Source organism: Brienomyrus brachyistius, chromosome 1, assembly GCF_023856365.1.
Source record: "Brienomyrus brachyistius isolate T26 chromosome 1, BBRACH_0.4, whole genome shotgun sequence".
Classification (NCBI taxonomy): Eukaryota; Metazoa; Chordata; class Actinopteri; order Osteoglossiformes; family Mormyridae; genus Brienomyrus; species Brienomyrus brachyistius.
In genome coordinates, this window is record NC_064533.1 from 21,342,620 (window position 1) to 21,364,952 (window position 22,333).

At 49.9% G+C, this 22,333-nt stretch overlaps 1 protein-coding gene across 1 annotated transcript in view; it reads right to left on the reverse strand.

The window, feature by feature from the left end:
- adcy1a (adenylate cyclase 1a) overlaps positions 1-22,333 on the reverse strand; it is a 40,861-nt gene that overhangs the window by 4,863 nt on the left and 13,665 nt on the right. The window contains exons 5-15 of the mRNA XM_049029731.1: positions 13,383-13,510; positions 10,578-10,736; positions 10,033-10,174; positions 9,596-9,751; positions 7,470-7,664; positions 5,931-6,028; positions 5,749-5,833; positions 4,415-4,504; positions 4,075-4,319; positions 3,643-3,769; positions 1,166-1,282 (exon numbers count right to left, since the gene is read on the reverse strand). Coding sequence (XP_048885688.1) covers positions 1,166-1,282; positions 3,643-3,769; positions 4,075-4,319; positions 4,415-4,504; positions 5,749-5,833; positions 5,931-6,028; positions 7,470-7,664; positions 9,596-9,751; positions 10,033-10,174; positions 10,578-10,736; positions 13,383-13,510 — 1,542 coding nt within the window. The remainder of the gene's footprint in view (positions 1-1,165; positions 1,283-3,642; positions 3,770-4,074; positions 4,320-4,414; positions 4,505-5,748; positions 5,834-5,930; positions 6,029-7,469; positions 7,665-9,595; positions 9,752-10,032; positions 10,175-10,577; positions 10,737-13,382; positions 13,511-22,333) is intronic.

Below are 22,333 nucleotides of genomic sequence, written 5' to 3' on the forward strand. Positions count from 1 at the left end.
ATCCAAGTACATTGCGGTTTTTTTAGGTTCTCCGTCACACAGCAGCCCTTGGTATCGTCCTAACTTCCTCCCCTTTTTGCCATCCCTGTCCCTGTGTACCAACAGCACAGAGGAATCACCAGAGATACGTGCAGTTGGACCTTTAAAAGGAAATTTTGCATGAGTAAGACTGAGATATGACTTCACATGGCTACGACCAAAAATATACACAAACCACCCTGATCAGGTAATACCATCAGTCATACGGATGTCCCTATCACCCCTCTGTCCTGGGATACATAACACTAAAATATCACTTATATGTACGTTTCACCAGGGCCAGATCCCAATATAGGCAAAGACTGCTTGGTAAGGCATGATGGGCACACGGGGACCTAGAGAAAGTTATGACACTGTCTGTCTGTCTGTCTCTGTCTGTCTGTCTGTACGTACATGGCCAGCTCTAACTATAAGCAGAACAGGCAGTTCCCTAGGGCCTTTGAATTACCTGTGTTGTGAATGAAATGATCATCAATTTCCTTTGGGGCGGTGGGGGGTGGGCACTAAGGCCCCTGAAAAGTTAAAGCCGGCTCTGGGTGTCACACCTCTGGGGTTGTGGGTTTGATTTCCCCCGTTCACCTCTTAGGTCTCCTACCACATTGACGCTACCACATGCTCTGCCTTACGCCCTGTGTTTCCTGGGACAGACTTCGCATCTCCAATGCTGGAGGCGCTGTGAAGAAAAAGTGAACAAAAGCGCAACAGAAGACTGATTCCGTCGGCTTTCTCCCGCTCTGTGCCCGACCTCCTGTCCGATGTCAGTTCCAGCCATTAACGCGGAGCCCTCTAACGAGTTCAGGTGCGTCTGCTTGGAGCCGCGTGTGAATCGGGCAGCTTCCACCCACTGTTCTGTCATCGCTCTCTTGTTTTTTCCTGTTTGCCCCCCAAGCTGAACAAACACTCTTCCTCCCTGGCCGATACTGGATGTCCAATCCCTTCGCTTCCTGAGGAGCGTGCCGGGATGTGCAGTGCGCGGGGGGGGGGGGCGATTGTGGTCCGAGGAAAAGCAGGTAGGGTGGCAGGACGTGGCATCTTGACATTATAGGGCTGGGTGGGAGCGGAAGGGAGGGGTCAGGGATAGGATGGACTGAAAGGATAAACGCCCCCTGGTGGCAGCGGGACTCACCATATTCCTGGGGTTGGACATCAGGAAGTGCTGTGCAACATGCGCGGGCAGAAGGTTGAAGAGGATTCTCTTATTGTCCAGTTTCACCCTCTCCATGTCGTCCCTCTCTTCCTCAGCCTGAAGACAAAATGGACACATACAGCTATGGCCACTGGCACCATCATCAACACAAAAGGCTCCTTAGCACGAAAATACCACTGAAAGTGCATCTAAATCATCTAAAATCTGTCAGCTAATTCCATGTATTCAGATTGCGCTATATATTTTTACCACCAGGGGTCAGTAAAGAAAAAACTTTGCCACACTGGAACTTCACGAGATAAAAAGAAACAAATGTTCTTCCAGTAATGTCAGAGTTTACATTGGAAATACTTGGAAGTGTGTGAAGCCAACGCTGCAATCAAGTTATAAAAACTCCCACTATTCATACCTTCCTCTGTCATAACACAGAAATTCCTGGGGGACCATCAGCCCTCTCTTAGTCAAATCTGACTACCGACACTAGGGGAGCATAAAAATATGCCCATGTTTTTATTTCCACAGTTTTTCCATTTATTTCTAGGGAGCTGCAGCCAAACACAGTGAACTGGCTACATTTCTGGCCCACTGTGAGAAACTGCAGTTAAACCATTCTGTGAGGTCGTAGTAACCTGGCTGCAGACACAGTGACCAGAACGGCAGGGTCCTGGGGAGCTGTAAAGAGTGTAGGATACAGGAATAGAGTGACATGCCACCGGGAGATAAGCGCCTGACCTATATACACTCCTGGCAGCACACTTAACTGGAGTGGGTTAGCATACTGTATAGCAGACTTCAAGTGTTCCGTCCGCTGGGAGATCTCAGGCATGGCGTCGTGGCGATACTGTATATTCTTTATAATATTCAGAAATTCAGTTTCAGTGTCACTGCTGAAACGCTGCTGTTTCAGTAGAGCGGGTATGACCACCACCCCCCCACCCACACACACACACACACACACACACACACACGCACACACACACTCAAACAGACACACACTTATGTATTCATGTATCTTTGTGGGGAGTCTGCATTCATTTCTATGGGCAAAGCCCAAATCCCAACAATGAAAACCTTAACCCCCACCCAGCCCTGACCTTAACCACAGGTAACTACATGAAATACAAGTCTTTTGGCATTTTTAGTTTTTTGATTGCTGTCACAGAACTGCGCTTCCCCTTGTGGGGGCTGAAAAGGTGGGTCCCCATAGCGTCAAAATTACACAGTGTAGAGACGTTTGGTCTCCAGAATGTAATATATACATCACACACACAGATACACACACACACACACATTATCCATTTACATATAACACACATGACGTATACACACATATTCTTTCAGATGGTAACCCCCTCCCCCCACACATACTCCTTCAAAAGGCCTCGGAGGGCCACACTAACACAGTCTGTATACTCAGCACACACCTGAGATTCTCATGTTTCGCCGGGGGAGGAGGATTTATGGCACCTGAAGGCTTGTCTACCGCCCCCACCCATGTGAGGGGGGGGGGCAAACACAGGCCCTTGGCAATAACACTGAGGAACAAGGCCTCCCACTTCACTCTAAAAATAGCCCTGGCTCAGTCTCAGCGGGGCGGCTGGCCCGCGTTGATCTGTCACAGCGCCCCCCCCCCAGACTCTCGTCGCAGCTCTGCGTTCCACATGCAGCCTCCCGCATCCTCAGCCCCTCCCTGTTTACCCGCACGTACATGTGCATACATGTGCAACGTACCTGACTCACACATGTACTAAGAGAGAGCGACAGCCCGAGTTTGTGAGCATGTAAGTCACCCGCTGACGTCTGCATGCATGTGTAGGTGAGACTTCCAGCTTGGGGGGCTGGGGGAGGCTGCTTTTCATGGATACCCCACTTAATTGCTGCCCCTGACTCAACAGGTCAGACACCAGATGATATTAGGCACCTGTTACCCTATTATTAGCATAAATTAGTCTATTATTGGCAATTTAAATCTAAATATACATAAATATACAGCTGGTTAATTCTATTAAGGAGCCATACTGAAGGGTACAATAGCAATTCCCCACAGACACTTCAATAGCCAGCTTTTTGATGCATTGCTATGTCTTTAGCCACTATGCTATCTGCTGCTTCTTCTGTTATGGGTATGTAATGCAGGGCACTACAGACAGTAGAAGCACAGAGCTCTGCGTGCCATATTAGCTTAATGCTAACCCACACTAACTCAAGTCAGCGTATACTAATCCTGCTATTCACATGCTAACCCATGCTAGAGTGTGCTAATCCTGCAAAAAGTAACCCATGCTAACGTACACTAACTCTTGCTAGCGCATTGTAATCCTGTGCAAACACACGCTAACTCACACTAACACATGCTAGCATATGATAATCCACTTCTACCCATGCTAACACATGCAAACCCACAATAGCATGTGCTAAGTCACACTAATGCGGACGAACCAATGCAGACAGCTCACCTGCGTGGCCCAGAGGTAATCCAGCCGCAACTTCAAGTCCAGCTGTCTCGAGTGGAGGGCCAGGGTGCTAGTGAAGAGCAGGATGGTCAGGATGGGCTCACAGGCCCAGGCGTGGAACGCCCCAGCACTGCGCAAAACCGGGAGGGAAATGGACACGTAGAAAATGTGATTAGCAAATGCAAGAGAATATATTCTGAAGGCCGCTAAATATGCAAAAGAAATAGTATGAAGTGTACAGGAGCTGCCACTTAAATTTGGGTACATGATGTCCATCACAAAGATACACTAAGATATATGAAGTGATATTTTGACATTCTGAAAGTTTTCTTCCTGCAAGGTTCAAGCTCACCCACAACCAGCAGGATAAAAGGCTGGAAGAGGAATGGATGGATGTTTGGAAGGATGGTCGCTATTTCCGTTATTTACTCTCACCCCATGGGCCCGTCTAAGCCGCCGACCTCAAGGACAGTGATGTACGAGCCGGCAAGCAGCAAGAGCAGTGCCATCTTGGGCACTGAAGAGACGCGGAGGAAGAGGGCCATAGTGAGCGTGCCGGTCACACAGCACAGCAAGGCATAGGGGGCACCGTCACATGGCGCATGTTCCAGCACATTGCGCTTCAGGAGGACCTCAGAGGTGTTGGAGTTCAGGCCCCGTGGCTGCGGCAAGCAGCCCACCTGGAGGCATAAGGCAAGGCGGGTTGGGGTCACCACACTCACCTCCCTGTAGCAAGGCCAGCAAGCTCATGTGACGGTCAGGGAAGGTTTCATACCATGCAAGCTTGGGCCACTGCGTAGGTCAGGATCACGATGAGGATGCACAGGACTGTCCGTATTCTGATGGTCAGGCAGCCCGGGAAGCACTGTGCGACCGGGGAGGGGCATGGATGGCGGGAGAAAGGGAGAAGGAGGGAGAATGGGAGAGGAGAAGAAAGAAGGAGAGAGGGAGGGAGAGGGAGAGAGGAGGAGAGGTGAGACGAGGAGAGGAGGAAAGAGAGGGAATGAGTCGAAGGGAGATTGAGGAAGGAAGAGGGGCAGAAGAGAGAATAGTGGATGGGGGTGCAGAAAGACAGGGAGAAGGAGATGTGGATAGAGAGAGGAAGGGAGGTGGAGAGAGGAAGAGAAAGGGAGAGAAGAGGAAAGAGAGGGAGGGGGAAATACAAAAATATGTGGATAGAGAGAGGGAGGGAGATGGAGAGAGGAGGAGAGGGAAGAGGAGGAGCGAGAGGGAGGGGTATAGAGAAGCAGGGAGAGGGAGGGAGAGAGGGAGAGATGGAAAGAGAAGGAAGGAGTGGGAGGGAGACAGGAGCAAGAGAGGGTGAGGAAAGAGAGAAAGATGTGGATAGAGAGAGGGAGGGAGATGGAGAGAGGAGAAGAATAGGAGGAAAACAGGAGAAAGCGGGAATAAGGCAGGGGGAGAGAGACAGGAAAAACATGGGGAGAAGGAAGGGGAGAGAGAGCGGGAGATAAAAGAAAGGAAAGAGATGAAAGAGAGATGGCAGAATCACTGATAGTAATAATACACAACAGTGATGAATATTTCATTAATAAAGGCAAAATAAAAGGACCCCCCCCCTTATGAGAGTTCGGCACAGCCAGCTGAGGGCTCCATCCTGCCACACTGACAGTGTACGATCTGAATCGGGGCATACAGAGGGTGCGGCTTCCATTCTGGGAGGCCCCCACCAACCATGGCTGTACCCGGTCTGGGGGGGGTGGGGGGGGCGGAACCAAACACTGCAGTCCCAGGTGCTGGTCCACCACTGAACTGGGAGCTTTTCCCAGTACCTGAGCTGATTGGTCATGCGTTGATCCATGTGACTGACATGAGGTTCTGTAATGTGCTTTGGGGAGGGTCTATCCAGCACTGAGGGTGGGTTTGCCGTACTCACGTCTGTGAGCGACCTCGTCTGCGATCCTCAAAACTCAGGATGGGGAAAAAGCATATGGGAAGCGAAGATGAGGAGTATCAGTCTAGACAAGCCCTCAGTAGTATTGTGAAGTAGTATCGTGGATTAGGGAAGTCTAAGGCACAGATAGATAATTCGGTATCCGAGAGAAAAAAAAGGGGATGTTTCGGTAACTATGGCGACGCCCGGTGTGTTACCTGGACGCTGGTGATGTGCAGGTACATGATGCAGGCCGCGTGGAAACAGATGCAGAAGGCCAGCAGGACCAGCACAACTGTGCCTCTGAGGAGGAATCACGGGGGGACGTTAATACCTGCCCAGAGGTATGGGGGTGAGATGGCTGGTGTTCAAGGGAGGGGGAGGCAGCGGCACTACGTACGGTGGGATTATCAGAAGGTAGACGAGGCCGATGGAGGCAGCGAGGACCAAAGAGAGGGTCACGGCGCCCGTGAAGTGATCGTCAAGGATCTGGTGATACTGAGGAGGTGGGGAGGGGTTGGATCATATGAGTCAAGTGGCATGATAACAAATGGAGGTTAGCTGCTCTGTCTACACACACACACACAGGCACACACACACACAGGCACACACACACACACACAGGCACACAGGCACACACACACACACACACAGGCACACACACACACACACACACACACACACACAGGCACACAGGCACACACACACACACACACAGGCACACAGGCACACACACACACACACACAGGCACACACACACACACACACACAGGCACACAGGCACACACACACACACACACACAGGCACACAGGCACACACAGGCACACACACACACACACACACACACAGGCACACACACACACACACAGGCACACACACACACACACACACAGGCACACACACACACACACACACACACACACAGGCACACACAGGCACACACACACACACACACACACACACACAGGCACACACACACACACACACACACAGGCACACAGGCACACACACACACACGCACACAGGCACACACACACACACACACACACACACACACAGGCACACACACACACACACACACACACAGGCACACACACACACACACACACACACACACAGGCACACACACACACACACACACACACAGGCACACACACACACACACACACACACACAGGCACACACACACACACACAGGCACACACACACACAGGCACACACACACACACACACACACACACAGGCACACACACACACACACACACACACACACACACACACACACACAGGCACACACACACACACACACACACACACAGGCACACACACACACAGGCACACACAGGCACACACACACACACACAGGCACACACAGGCACACACACACACACACACACACACACACACACACACACACACACATACACACAGGCACACGCATACGTGCGCGCACAAACACACACAGGCACACGCGTGTGCACACACAAACACACACACACAGGTACACACGTGCACACATACACGCATGCACACACACACACGCACACAGACACACACAGGCACACACGCACACAGACACACACACACATACGTGTGCGCACACAAACACACACCTGCCGGATTGCCTGCGTGGACCCTGTCCACGATCTATTGCTTTAATGCTGTTATTCATCTCCGCCCACACAACAGATGCTCCTCAATAAAATGTTCCGGAAGGTGTTAGTTTTGAAGAAGCGGACAAAATGCCGCTTTTTGAGAAGCTGGTGGAAGATCGTGGGAACTTTTCCTTTCCCCAAATTCGTGTCCGTGCGTACAATCTTTCCTCACACACACTTCACAAATGTTCATACTCCTAGTATCATAGCAATATGTTTTGCAAAGTGTTTGTCAGACAGACATGCCCACTCTGGCCCACACCATGTGACTCCGCCCCCTCACCTTCTCCTCCCGCTCAGCACGCCGGTACATTAACGAGACACAGCGCAGGTCGGCCATCTCGGAGTCGGTCTGCCGTGCCTCGATCAGACGCCCGATGTAGCGGTTGACCCGCGTGCCTGGGGCGTGCTGGGCCGCGCCTGCCGAGAAAGACGTGCGGTTCCGCAGCTTCTCCGAGGCCGTGCGCAATGCCCTCCTCTGGGGGGGGGGGGGGGGGGGGGTGTTTCACAGACAAGCTTTAAATTCAGTAATTTCACCCGTGAACACATATAACACAGGATCATGGTTTCAGGCAAATGTCTAACTCGAATGTCTAACCCCTAACACTAAACCTAAACTTAACCCCAAACTCTAACCCTAATACTAAACCTAACCTTAAACCCAAACTCTAACCCTAATACTAAACCTAACCTTAAACCCAAATTCTAACCCTAACCCTAACCCAGCAAGGTCAACAGAACCTAGGCTCGTGTAAGCAGACAGGATGGCCTGTGAATCTTACCTTCCACTGGGGGCATTTGGAGGAGAAAACTGTTTCTCTCAACCCTAACCCCTAACCCTATGCCCTATGCCAGGTATCCCCTATTTTCACAGGGCCAAATTCCATGAACAACACAAGGACAAGATCTACTGCCCCAGATAAAATATGCTGAGCCTGGGGAGCGACAATCGCAATCACTCCAGATTAAATTGTTTCTTGGTCTGGCTGTAGAGTCTGCTAACTGGAGACCCCAGTCCTAAGCCCTAATATTCAACCTAAGACCTACTTCCATCTGTAACATTTCAACACTAAAGTGTGAAGAATAAAGAATACAGAATCTTTATCGTCCTTCACACAAATAACTGAAACAAAGAGTGAGAGTCTGTTGCGGCTTGAGGTCCTGCTTGTTGCTCCTGTCCACCAGCGACAGAAATAACAGTAATAACAACCAGACTAAAGCACACTTTCCCCTCTTGGGTGCGGCTTTCCCCGAACACAGCCTGTATCTATGGGGAACAAACAGGATAGGAAACAGCATCGATAAGGCAGCAGGAGCACCAGCAACAGATAGTCAGAATCGTGCGTGTGTCTGTGTAGGTGTGTGTGTCTGCATGTGAGTGTGTGTGTCTGTGTATATGTGTGTGTGTCTGTGTCTGTATGTATGTGAGCGTGTGTGTATATGTGCGTGTGTCTGTGTGAATGTGAAGGTGTGTGTGTCTGCATGTGAGTGTGTGTGTGTGTGTGTGTGTATCTGTGTGTGTCTGTGTGTGTCTGTGTATATGTGCGTGTGTGTGTGTGTGTAGGTGTGTCTGTGTCTGTATGTATGCGAGTGTGTGTGTGTATATGTGCGTGTATCTGTGTAAGTGCGTTTGTCTGTGTGTGTTTGTATCTGTGTGTGTGTGTGTGTGCGGGTCTGTATAGGTGGGAGTGTCTGTATGTATGTGAATGTGTGTATCTGTGTGTGTGTATATACACGTGTGTCTTTTACCCTAATGCCCCCATGTCTGTCCTCCTTGTGTTCTTGCTGATAAATAAACAAAACATTCTTCTTTGGGGGGGGGATGTGGGGTGCAAATCACTTCTCAGAATGTCAGCATGAATTCAGGCTGAAAAACAGCTGGCAGGGCATCGGACTTGAGAGACAGCGATACGAGGCACCTGCAGTGCAATAACAATGCATGCAGTACACAGAACAAAAGGGAGGGGGCAGTGCGATCATCCCCAAGACTCATGCAGCACGGAAAGTAGGTCATGTGACAAGCAGTCAGACTCTATGATGTCTGCTTGGGCCAGTGGTGGACTCAGTCTCCACCTGGCCGCCAGTTTCCATACGAGGCTCACATATACACGGGCTGCCGCCCATAGGGATGCGACAGGTGCCTGACGCAGCCCATTCACACACAATTCCATCCAATAACTACTGATTCCGCTTCGCTGTGCTCTGTGAGACAGGAGGTTTGACAGGGAGACACTTATACTTCCTGTGTTTCTGTTAACGCCTTATTTCCCCTTGCAAAGACTCCTGCTGCTCTTGCTGTTCCCTCTGCACACTGTACTCTGCTACAGAGCTCCAGCCAAAAAAACACAGATCACTGCAGGGACACAGTAGCTGAACGAGAGACGGGAGCACCAACACAAATTCAAGCACCTTGTCGTCGTCCTCACAGGTCATGACGTTGGAGAAGGGGATCTCGGCCTTGAACATCTTCTGACAATGCATGAGCTGCACCAGCAAGTAGCACACAGTCTTGAACTTCATCCGCTTAGCTGGCTTGATGTCCGACAGTATCAGCCCAGGAAATATCTGCAGAGCCAGCAAAAGGGCCACTCAAAGCACAGCACATCAGTCACGCTTTTATTTCTTATTATGATGCTGATCTTTGCAATGAATTACCCTTGAGGTCCAGGAGTAAAACATCAATCTGTAGAAACAGGCACCTACATGTAGGATGAGGGGTATGTCAAGGTTGCCTAAGTACCTCTGACCCAGTTATTGAACCCAATGAAGAAGAACTGAAGCCTAAATGGAACCACTGCCCAGTTGTATAAAGCAGACCTGGGTCTTTGGCAGAGAGGAAACACTACCTTTCGTCGGTGTGATGGTACTATGAAGAAGGTCTCGATGTCATGCTTCTGAAGGAAAGAGTTCCTCTGGTGCCCATAGCCTGGTTCTACCTCATAGTCTCCATTAAGGTATTCCAGTGTGGTTCTGGTTATGTGGACCTTCCTGTGGGAACAAAAGAACCAGACTCGGCTAGTCCCAGATCCACTGTCTCTGTTCAGAGAGTCGGATTAACTTCTCAGGGGGCCCTAGGCTGGGACCAGCATGGACACACTGGTGCTTCTGGTTTAACTGGCTGCTTCAGTTTTCCCGGGGCAGGTGCCTGATGTTTGCTGGGCCGTGGGTTACAGCCTAGGATGACCTGTACATTAATCTACCCGTGTTCATTCGGATGAATGAGGTTGAAAGGGATATTTTATTCACAAAATCATGCTTCATCTCAATGTGACCAGCGATTGCTAACAAAAGAAACCTGAATATCGACTGATATTCATGTGAAAAAGTTAGCAAATATAAACACAGATGTAAAAGGAAGCACAAACGGAATCTGGAGAAGTGAAAGACGAACCCAGGCAAGCCTCCGGCCTCCATGACGTTGGCGAGCGTCACGTCATTGGACCACACATCATACTGCCACTTGCGAAGGCCCAGCACTCCACAGAGGACCCTCCCCGTGTGCAGGCCCACGCGCATGTTGAGGTCCACCTCCGTCGCTTCTGCCACCGACCTGCAGGGGGCAAACAACGCACATTAACCGTCATCACCAAGACACACCCTCCCAAGACCACCTGGTTCGTCCCTCATAGACCCCCCATGACACCCCCCAGGGTCTCTTGGAGGTTAATAACCTTAAGAGGCTGACGAGTCTCAAGCACCGTTTTCCGCCAAGGGCTGGATGGCAGGGCACCAACTACAGGCATGAAATTGGCATTTGCAGTGATAAAAGGTGACCAAAGGGTCAGCCCCCATCATCGCAGAAAGCACGAGTGGCGCAATGGATTCCAGAACATTCTATCACTCCCAAGGATCCTATAAATAGTCTCCCCCCTGCCTCATGCTACACACACTTATATAATACGCAAAGATGAGGGGGAAAGGGGACAGAGTTTTACTCCTTCTGACAGCTTTTCTATTCCGACGGCGGGCGTGCTTTTCGGAGATAAGGTGCTGGAAGAAAATTATCAGCTCTCAGGATTTTAAAGACGCCCCCCCTCCCCTTCGACTGTATGTGAAGCAGGTGTGGATCTGTTTCAAAACAGTGATAGAGCCACATCAGACACTCTGAAAGGAGGGATTTCCCCCAGCCGGGGACAAGTCTGCCGTATTCCATACAAACCCTTTGAGACCCTAACCCCCCCCCCCCCCCCCCCCCCCCCCCCCAAAAAAAACACCCTGGTTATCAGCTGTCAGTGAAGAAACAGGTCTGTGATGGAGACACCAAAACATGTTCTAGGACATTCTGTGCCCTCACACTGGAGTGCCTAGTAGCACCTAGATGTTTCCACATGTCCGTTTGCTCATTTTCCTTCCAGGATACCAGATTAAAAAGCAAGGTCTTCTTAGAATTGCTGGAATAAGAACACGGAATCTTATTAATGTTCCACGTTCTCAAAAGCTGAGCGATACCTCTCGAAGCCAGTCCCAAACGCACAGTGCGGAAAAGGCCCGCCAGCTCCTGGTGCTTCCATGGCGTCCATAATAAGCTCAGACCTCCTTCATGAGATTGTGAAATGGAGTCCATTGTTACTGTAAACCGTGGTCTCGTCCCCATGCATTTTAAGCCCTTCATTGGTCGAACCCGGCATCCCCCTGGGTGCTCACTTCCTCCCAGTCACTTCCTGTACAGAGTGCCCGGGTAGCTGGGGGAAGCAGAAACCAGCATGTCACTTCGACATCATTTGCTTCATATGCTGATCAACAGGGGCAGGGGCAGTTCTAGATTTTTTTTAATTAAGGTGGGGGCCACCAACGGTGAATGAAACTAAACAGAGGGGAATGTTTTAAGATGGGGGCCATGAGAAGGACCATAAGTAATACGGAGGAGTCAACTTTATCATTAGTGAATGATGTGTTTTGAAACAGTGAGTGACAGGGGATGGAATGCTCCAGGTGCCAATCAGCATTCATCTGGGGCCAGTACCCCTTTACCCGCCCCTGTATACGCCCCTGCAGACCAAATGTGTATCCCAGTCAACCCTGAAACAGCCGCTGATTCAACCGGCAGCATCCGAAAGCGAGTGGGATCGATGAGCATCTCGCTCATGGCGTTTTCAGCTCCGCTCGGTGCTTTCATCACCCCCTCGCCCGAGCATCACATGTCGCCGAAATGTGATCAGACAGGAAGGCCGCCGATGTGATGGCAACGGGGACCCGCGTCGCTAATCCTCCCGCTGTTTGATCTTCTGCGTGATGAGCTTGGCTGTCTCTCTGTGATCTGAGCTTTGGGAATTGTTCAATAATTCTGGTTCTTGTGAGAGAGTGAGCCAAACTGGACAACTTCTGCTAGTTTATTTAGTGTTTTTTTTTACAGTCTATTAGCCCAACGAGGCATAGAATAACTTGTGTTTTGGTCTGGACTCCTCCCACAACCCTGTGTGGATGAAGATCTGCAGATCTATCCTTGATATGTGGATGGATGGATGGATGGATGGATGTGTTTATTAACACTGCAGTTTGAGGTATGAGCTGACTGAGACCAGAACTTCGACTGATTTCTTTCTGTAGCCATTGTGACTCTAAAGAAGGTCTCTAAAACTACTCAGTTCTTAAAATCTCCCTTAAAAGCTGGAGACCTTGGGTGGTGACATGGGTGGGAGAAGCAGGTTTGGGGAGTCAGGTGACCAGGAATATCATGGTGCTTCTATTCCCCCAGCAAACTTACCCAGAAACTTTCACTCTCGTGTTAATCCAACACACTCAGCTGAATTCGATTTGCATATTTTGTTTGTTTTTTTTTTCAGCTTTCACAGCAATGAAAGTATCCCACGATTTTGTTCTTACCCTAAAAAGTGCACATTCCTGCCTGGTGAACAAGCCGCTCCCTCTCACTTTCCATGTTGCATGGTTCTGTCTGCTTCCTCACCGAGGTTTTTTCACACAGACCTTCCCAGATCTAACTCAGGAAGCTCAATTAAGCTAAACCAAAGCAGCAGAGTAGGGAGCCCCAGGGCAGGGCAGACGGCGCTGTGGCACTGCGTTAACTCATCCGTGTCTCATAAGCTTAGACAAGCCCAAAGATTATCCCCTCTGCACAGTGAAGTTATATTATACATCTAAATCACTGGTGAACTCATCACTGAAGTCAAAGAATAAATGAGAAACGTGCTACATTTCACATGCCGGGGAGATTCCGTGGCCCAGAAATCGCGCTTACGTGATGGTGTCGATCATGTCCAAGCCCATCTCCACACAGCAATGGGCATGGTCTGTCTTCGGCTGGGTCAGGCCAGACACACAGTAATAACAGTCTCCCAGGATCTTGATCCGTCTGCAGTGGTTCTCCTGTCAGTTGGGGGAAGGAGAGAGAGAATGGAGATGGAAGCAGAGAGAAGGATGGAGAGACGGTGAGAAAGAGAGAGCAAGATTAAGAGAGAAGAGGAGGAGAGTGAGAAAGACAGAGAGTGAGGGACAGCAGAGAGAGAAAATTAAAGTGACAAGGATTGAGGGAGAGAGATGAGAAAGAGAAAAAAAGAGAAAGATGAAAGAAGCAGGGAAATAGAGGGAAAGATAGCGATAGAGAAGAAAGGAGAGTGTGAAGGACGAGAAAGACCAGGGAGAGAGCAGGAAGAGACAGGAAAAGACAGGGTGAGACAGACAGATTCCTAATCGGCAGACTCCATCCACGTATGCTGATGGCTCACATTTTATGTCAAATAGTGAAAAAATGAAGGCAGATTGATTCGGCAAAGACTGAAACGGGAAGATATACCTGCTGACATCCTGCAGTGGAATCATGACAAAAACACAGCCCACTCCTTAAGCATGTAAACAGAAAGGTTGTTAGCCAGAGAAGGCCAATGCTGTTGAACCATAGATGGATTCATCCTGAACAGCTTAGGTAAATATGTGTTGTCAAGAATCTCAGGGCTAAAGAATAAACGCAAACCCCGGAAATGACCAGATGGGTCCGCTTAGCAACAGTGCAGCGAGCCTGGATAAATTTCACACTCACCAGAGCAAATCTCACCAGCACAGGAGCATGAGCCAGACCAGAGCTCTGCCCCCCCACCCCCCCAACTGAGGAAGTCACAGAAGTGTGAGACAAGGTGACACGCCACATGGTGTGGTCATCTACCTCTGCTGTGCATTTGTTTGTGAGTCTGTCCACGTCCGCGTCTGCATTAGCCAGGCCACGCAAGGGCCTGAATCTCCTGATCTTTATTTATAGACGTTTTCATCAATCACTGTGTCTCTACACACGTGGCGTGGTATGGGAGCCTGGGACTCGGCAGTTCATCAAGGTGAGTTACAGCAACGAGCAGGACGAGGGTGTTTTGGTCGGCAGCTGTAGAAGCCCACCTGGCGCTGATGGCTGGATTTATACCGTTAGGCGTAAACAGGGCCAGCTGGGTGTATCTGAGAAGCTCGCCATATCCCCAAAAAATTTCCACACACTACAGCGATGACCACAGGAGCCGAGGTTAGTCAGAAAAAGGAGCATAGAATCGTCATTCAATCTGACATCTGAATAAGGGATGAAATGGTGAAAAAGTCGGGGTTTGCTAAGTGATGGTTATTTGTCTGAAATGACACCTGCCGCATTCTGATATGAAAAAAGCGCATTTCCTGATCTTGGGTCTTCCAGGCAATTATGGAGTGGCTGAACACTGAGTGCTCAGGCAGTGGGGTGCTGTCTGAAGCACAGGAAGGCCCGTTTTAGATCAAGGCTACTGCCAAAAAAAAAAACACGTCTTCTTGAGTTGACAGCTGAGAGTCTCTCCATTGAAAATAAGATGGATTTAAACATCTCGCCTCCTTTCAGGGCTCTCTCTCTCTCTCTCTCTCTCTCTCTCTCTCTCTCTCTCTCTCTCTCTCTCTCTCTCTCCCTCTCTCTCTCGCCGAAGCGAATGGGCTCCGAAATTTAAGGAATGGCATTGAGTTAATCACTCGGATCACGGAGATGTCAGACGCTGGTTTTTGTCCCATTATGAGGTCGAGGGGAAAAAAATGCAGACACAACCTTCTCGCACTCGAACCTCGATAAGCAGGACGCATGGTGCCCAAAAGCCCCGCCTCCTCCCACGCTCATTTCCTCAGCTAGTGTTCCAGTGAGGCTGGCTAATCTGCCTCCTTTTGTGCCCGGACAATGATGGGCCCCACTGATCTTCTAGATCTATGTTCCAGTGCTCTTCCGTTGTGCTGAACGCCTCAGGATTTTAAATTTAAATAACAAGTCCACCTGAAAATCTACAACTATGCAAACAGGTGCACAGCAGCTCCGAGAAGCCTGAACACAAGGCTGAGTCATTGGCTTCCTGTCTCCAGTTCTTGTCGCTTGACAAGCTGCGACTGGACGCCTCGTTAGATGTGCATCCACACGTGCTCTACAGACCCATTAGCTAGCGGCCATTAGCATGCACGGCTTCTCCAGACCTAACAGCTTCTCAAATGAGCTCATTGACAGGCCGACACAGGCAAGTGAGCATAAATATTCATGAGGCTCCGCGGATGACATAATACAGCCCGAATAGGACCTCCTTCCGGGAGAACACGGCCTGTTTTGAAATAAAACCACAACAACAGAGGATGACAGCTATCCCACTCTTGCTGTCGCTGTAATAATCCTCTCAGTCATGGTAGGTAAAAACTGACTCAGAGGAGGAAACCTGTTCTTGGCAGAGGATCTCCAGAATAAGGTTCCATTCTTTCTGCATGTCCCAGCAGTGAATCAGGCATCAGTGTTGTTCAGGCATATAGCAAACATCTATCTTCTTATACCATTGTGGGTTGTGGCCTAACCCTGCAAGCACAGAGCACAAGGCAGGGGACAACAACAAGAGGTAAACACAAACAAAACAAAAAGACCACTCACCATAAAGGGGCGGCTATAAGGGGGCGGCCAAAAGGGGGTGGCCAATAGGGGGCAGTCATGAAGGGGCGGCCATAAGCGGGCGGCCATAAAGGGGTGGCCAAAAGGGGGCAGTCATGAAGGGGCGGCCATAAGCGGGCGGCCATAAAGGGGTGGCCAAAAGGGGGCAGTCATGAAGGGGCGGCCATAAGCGGGCGGCCATAAAGGGGTGGCCAAAAGGGGGCAGTCATGAAGGGGCGGCCATAAGCGGGCGGCCATAAAGGGGTGGCCAAAAGGGGGCAGTCATGAAGGGGCGGCCATAAGCGGGCGGCCATAAAGGGGCGGCCAAAAGGGGGGCAGTCATGAAGGGGCGGCCATAAGCGGGCGGCCATAAAGGGGCGGCCAAAAGGGGGCAGTCATGAAGGGGCGGCCATAAGCGGGCGGCCATAAAGGGGTGGCCAAAAGGGGGCAGTCATGAAGGGGCGGCCATAAGCGGGCGGCCATAAAGGGGTGGCCAAAAGGGGGCAGTCATGAAGGGGCGGCCATAAGCGGGCGGCCATAAAGGGGTGGCCAAAAGGGGGCAGTCATGAAGGGGCGGCCATAAAGGGGTGGCCAAAAGGGGGCAGTCATGAAGGGGCGGCCATAAGCGGGCGGTCATAAAGGGGTGGCCAAAAGGGGGCGGCCATAAAGGGGCGGCCCAAAGGGGGTGGTCATAAAGGGGGTAGTCATAAAGGGGGCGGCCATAGAGGGGTGGCCAAAAGGGGGCGGCCATAAAGGGGCGGCCAAAAGAGGATGGTCATAAAGGGGCGGACAAAAGGGGGTGGTCATAAACAGGTGGCCATAAGCGGGCGGCCATAAAGGGGTGGCCAAAAGGGGGCAGCCATAAAGGGGCGGCCCAAAGGGGGTGGTCATAAAGGGGGTAGTCATAAAGGGGGCGGCCATAGAGGGGTGGCCAAAACGGGGCGGCCATAAAGGGGCGGCCCAAAGGGGGTGGTCATAAAGGGGGCAGTCATAAAGGGGGCGGCCATAGAGGGGTGGCCAAAAGGGGGCGGCCAAAAGAGGATGGTCATAAAGGGGCGGTCAAAAGGGGGCGGTCATAGAGGGGCGGCCATAGAGGGGTGGCCAAAAGGGGGTGGCCATAAAGGGGCGGTCATAAACGGGCGGCCAAAAGGGGGCGACCATAAAGGGGCAGCCATAAGCGGGTGGACAAAAGGGGGCGGCCAAAAGGGGAAGTCAAAAGGGGGCGGTCATAAAGGGGCGGCCATAAGAGGGCAGCCAAAAGGGGGCAATTATAAAGGGGCGGTCATAAAGGGGTGGCCTAAAGGGGGCGGCCATAAGGGGGCAGTCATAAAGGGGCGGTCATAAAGGAATGGCCAAAAGGGGGCAGTCATAAAGGGGGTGGCCAACAGAGGATAGTCATAAAGGGGTGGCCATAAGCAGGCGGTTATAAAGGGGCGGCCATAAGCGGGTGGCCAAAAGGGGGCAGTCATAAAGGGGCGGCCAAAAGGGGGCGGCCATAAAGGGGCGGCCAAAAGGGGGTGGCCAAAAGAGGATGGTCAAAAAGGGGCGGTCATAGAGGGGTGGCCAAAAGGGGGCGGCCAAAAGGGGGTGGCCAAAAGAGGATGGTCAAAAAGGGGCGGTCATAGAGGGGTGGCCATAAAGGGGCGGCCAAAAGGGGGTGGCCATAAAGGGGCGGCCAAAAGGGGGTGGCCATAAAGGGGCGGCCAAAAGAGGATGGTCAAAAAGGGGCGGTCATAGAGGGGTGGCCATAGAGGGGTGGCCAAAAGGGGGTGGCCATAAAGGGGCGGCCAAAAGGGGGTGGCCAAAAGAGGATGGTCAAAAAGGGGCGGTCATAGAGGGGTGGCCATAAAGGGGCGGCCAAAAGGGGGTGGCCATAAAGGGGCGGCCAAAAGGGGGTGGCCAAAAGAGGATGGTCAAAAAGGGGCGGTCATAGAGGGGTGGCCATAAAGGGGCGGCCAAAAGGGGGTGGCCATAAAGGGGCGGCCAAAAGGGGGTGGCCATAAAGGGGCGGCCAAAAGAGGATGGTCAAAAAGGGGCGGTCATAGAGGGGTGGCCATAGAGGGGTGGCCAAAAGGGGATGATAGAAAGGGGGCAGTCAAAAGGGGGCGATCAAAAGGGGGCGGCCATAAGTGGGCGGCCAAATGGGGGCAGCCAACAGAGGATAGTCATAAAGAGGCGGCCAAAAGGGGACAGCCATAAAGGGGCGGCCATAAGCGGGCGGCCAAAAGGGGGGCCATAATTCATACAGGCGGGCCAATCTAATTATTAGCCAATCATATGTTTTGAATCAGTGATTGACAAGGAAGGGGCATTTCCGGGGCCAGTCAACTTTCTGCTCACGTAAGTGCTCCCCCATATAAGCTCCTAAATGGAGGGCACGGCACCGGACAGCAGGCGAGCATGATTTACAAAACGGCCCTGAGGCACCGGTCTGGTGTCACGTGTCCTGGGTGGATCTGCACGCATCCTAAAAATAAACACTGGGGGGCGAGGCTGAGTGGCAGGCCCTAAATCTCGCCGCTCAGCCAGCGTGCCAATGAGTGATGTGTGGCGGGGAGGCGGGGAGGCCGGCTCACAGGCACGCAGGGGCTTTGAGAGAATCGGGGGAGTACAAATGTATAGAGCCGCATATCCATCTGTCAACCCGAAATCTTATTCCAAGAATATCAGTCAAACTGCAGGGACACAAACAACCAGCTATAAGAGTAGCATCTTATTGTGGCCTTTTATAATCACGAAACTTCCAAAATCTCAGGCATCGGTGGATAAATAGTCCAAAGATTTATCACTCTTAATCCTGACAGTCACAATAAAGCTAAACTGCTTCATTAAAGATCTAACTATATAGCTGGTGAGTAAAACAGATTATAACATAAAGACCATGTTCTTGTTTGAAGCTATGCAGCATCAGTGTGATCTATAGGGACTTTAGTCACATGACGTGTCACGTGACTCCTGAGTGCCCCTCCCTATCCACTGGTGATCGCTAAAGCCAAGCTCCCACGGTCTGATTCATGCCAGGGTTTCATCTCACGTTTATTTATATCCTCCTTATATGCAAACTTGTGTTTCTTAATGGGCATCTGTGAGTAATCTCAGAGGAAACTGATTCCAGGTGAGGCTCTTAAAAACCCCACTTTTAACTCGGTAGATTACTCACAAATAAAGGACTCTCTTCCCAGGCGGCACGCAAATCCAGGACCAAAAGAAAGCTAATGAATGCAAAAGCTACGTTAGCACCAAATCACCTAATCTGCACTAAGCCTAATTAACCGGCACCCCACCAGAGGAGACTGCCGCCAATATTGCAGCGACTCTCCTCTCGAAGTCTCATGATCCCTTTCGATAAAGTTCACAGACTAAGGTGATAATATTTTCTAATGGATTAATACCAATACATTTTGTAGCGCGTGTTCAAAAAGTGATCTTGCAACCCCTCCAGATTATTTTGCAACGCAAAACGGCAGGAAAACAATCCAGCAGGGATTATGTACACGCTGGGGCATCACACATGAAGATTTAATACTTCACATGTACGGACATCACATGTGTGATTATATTTCATCACCATTACATACAGCATGTCACCCAAAGCCTCCCCAGGGTCCCTGTGACCTCGACCAAGATAAGGGGTTAGTATAAATATTTTATGCAAAAAGAAAAGCCCAAGGCACCTGTCCTCAAATGCAAAGACCTGTGCTGGGATCAAATGTAGTGGGGTGCAACCGGAAGGTCACTAGTTTAAGTCCCAGTGCTGCCACATGAAGTACTCCTGTGCATGTGCAGTTAACCCAAAATATACCACCTGCTGTGCATAGATGCATCAGCAACATATTTTCTACAAAATAAGCATATTAAGTCCCTTCTGTTGTACCCTATAGCCAATCTATTCCAGTGAGATATCCATCTGTAGCAAACTGATGGTTTTAGCAGGCAAGAAATCAATAACTAAATTAATTGGAGTAATTAATTATTTTACTGAATTGGTCCATGCTTAGGTGACTCAACGCCCTTCTGTGTGTGTGTGGATGCCCTGTATAATATAATGCCCTACCTGTATCCCTGATGTCCTAACACAAACCAGGGTCTCACAGAGGAGTTGGGGGAGGGGGGTAAATCTCAGATGGGATTTGGGGGTGGGGGAGCTTTGGAGCCACAAGCTCTAAGCACTTACAGCAGCGAAGTGGCTGATCATTTTAAAATGCATGACTGCAATTAAAAGCAAAGAAGAGGATCAAACTGGCTACAATAAGGTCATTATCAAAGAATATATCACCCCCCTCAAAAAGTTGGGGTTTATTAGCATAATTGTCTTCAATCCTTTCCCTTAAAGGAATCTTCTAATTGAGCTACTCAACTGCTACATTAACCAGGCATGCCAACAAGTTTGTAGGTTAACCATTTGCTTAATTAAAGGCAGTACTCTTGAAAGTTAAAACGGCAGTAATCAAACAGTTTTTGGCCGAAGCAGCCTTGTAATACATGCTAATAAGCGGATTTTGTGCAGTTCATAAACCAACTGATACCTGTTTCTCTTCCTGAAATCATTTAATCAATTAAAGACTATTAGACAGGGTCGAAATGTGGGCCAACTAATTTTACATGTAATTTATTTAGCAGATGCTTTGGTCCTTTTTGTCCAAAGTAACCAACATTTTTTTCTTTTAAAAGGCAGGGTCAGACGGTCCCCAGGAGAAATTGGATGATAAGGGCCTTGCTCAGGGGCCCAACAGTAAAGTCAATGAGCCAGCGATGGGATTAAAACCAGTACCCTTCCGATCAGAGACACAGCACCCTAACTGACTGAACCATGCATCAGCCCAGGATGCAGCAAACCTAAGAATAAAACTTGTTAAACATTTTGCCTACTTTAAAAGCTTTTGGTTTAAGTAAAATGTGCCGGTTCTTATCACAGGGAAAAGTAAAGCCCAAGGTGAGGTGCCACAATGTAAAACATCCAACGGCATGAGTCTCCACGTGCTTTCATGCCAGCAGCACCTAACCATATTCGTGTGTTGCCAAGATATGGCATCTCCAATTCCTAACAAGGGCTAGCCTCTCACTCTCTCATAATGGTACGACACAGAGGCTCAAAGTTATCTCAATATAAAATGTATAATTAGCAATGGAGCACATAACATGCCGAAATGAGCATTTTGCTCTCGTCAGTAGTACCTTTGGTTTAATTTGCATAATCCACTATGCTTACTGTAATGATTCACAGCATTAAATGGTGTCACATATTATTGCAGCATAATAAACACTCATCCATCCAACCATCATCTAACCGCTGATCCTGCTCAGGGAGTGGGGATGAGCATGACTATTTTTCCTTTATATATCCTTATTATTGTTTTTTTTCTTCAGATTTAGGAGGCTCTGTGTGACCAAACACAAACATAAGCGTCTAAAAGATTAAAGATACGGCTTCATCTCCTCCGGTGAAAGGATACGACCTCGAGTCCTGGATGCTATGAATAGATACACATTCTGTCAGTGTGATGGTACAGCGCACGCACCAAACACACCATAGACACCAAATACTCCTCATACACAAGCGCAGCGCACACACACCATAAACACCAAATACTCCTCATACACAAGCACAGCGCACGCACCAAACACACCATAAACACCAAATACTCCTCATACACAAGCACAGCGCACACACCAAACACACCATAAACACCAAATACTCCTCATACACAAGCACAGCGCACGCACCAAACACACCATAGACACCAAATACTCCTCATACACAAGCACAGCGCACGCACCAAACACACCATAGACACCAAATACTCCTCATACACAAGCACAGCGCACACACACCAAACACACCATAAACACCAAATACTCCTCATACGCAACAAGCACAGCGCTTACACACCAAACACACACATACATAAACACAACACACACACAAGCACAGTGCACGCACCAAACACACCATAAACACCAAATACTCGTCATACACAAGCACAGCGCACGCACCAAACACACCATAGACACCAAATACTCCTCATACACAAGCACAGCGCTCACACACCAAACACACCATAGACACCAAATACTCCTCATACACAAGCACAGCGCACGCACCAAACACACCATAGACACCAAATACTCGTCATACACAAGCACAGCGCACACACACCAAACACACCATAGACACCAAATACTCCTCAAACACAACAAGCACAGCGCACGCACCAAACACACCATAAACACCAAATACTCCTCATACACAAGCACAGCGCACACACCAAACACACCATAAACACCAAATACTCCTC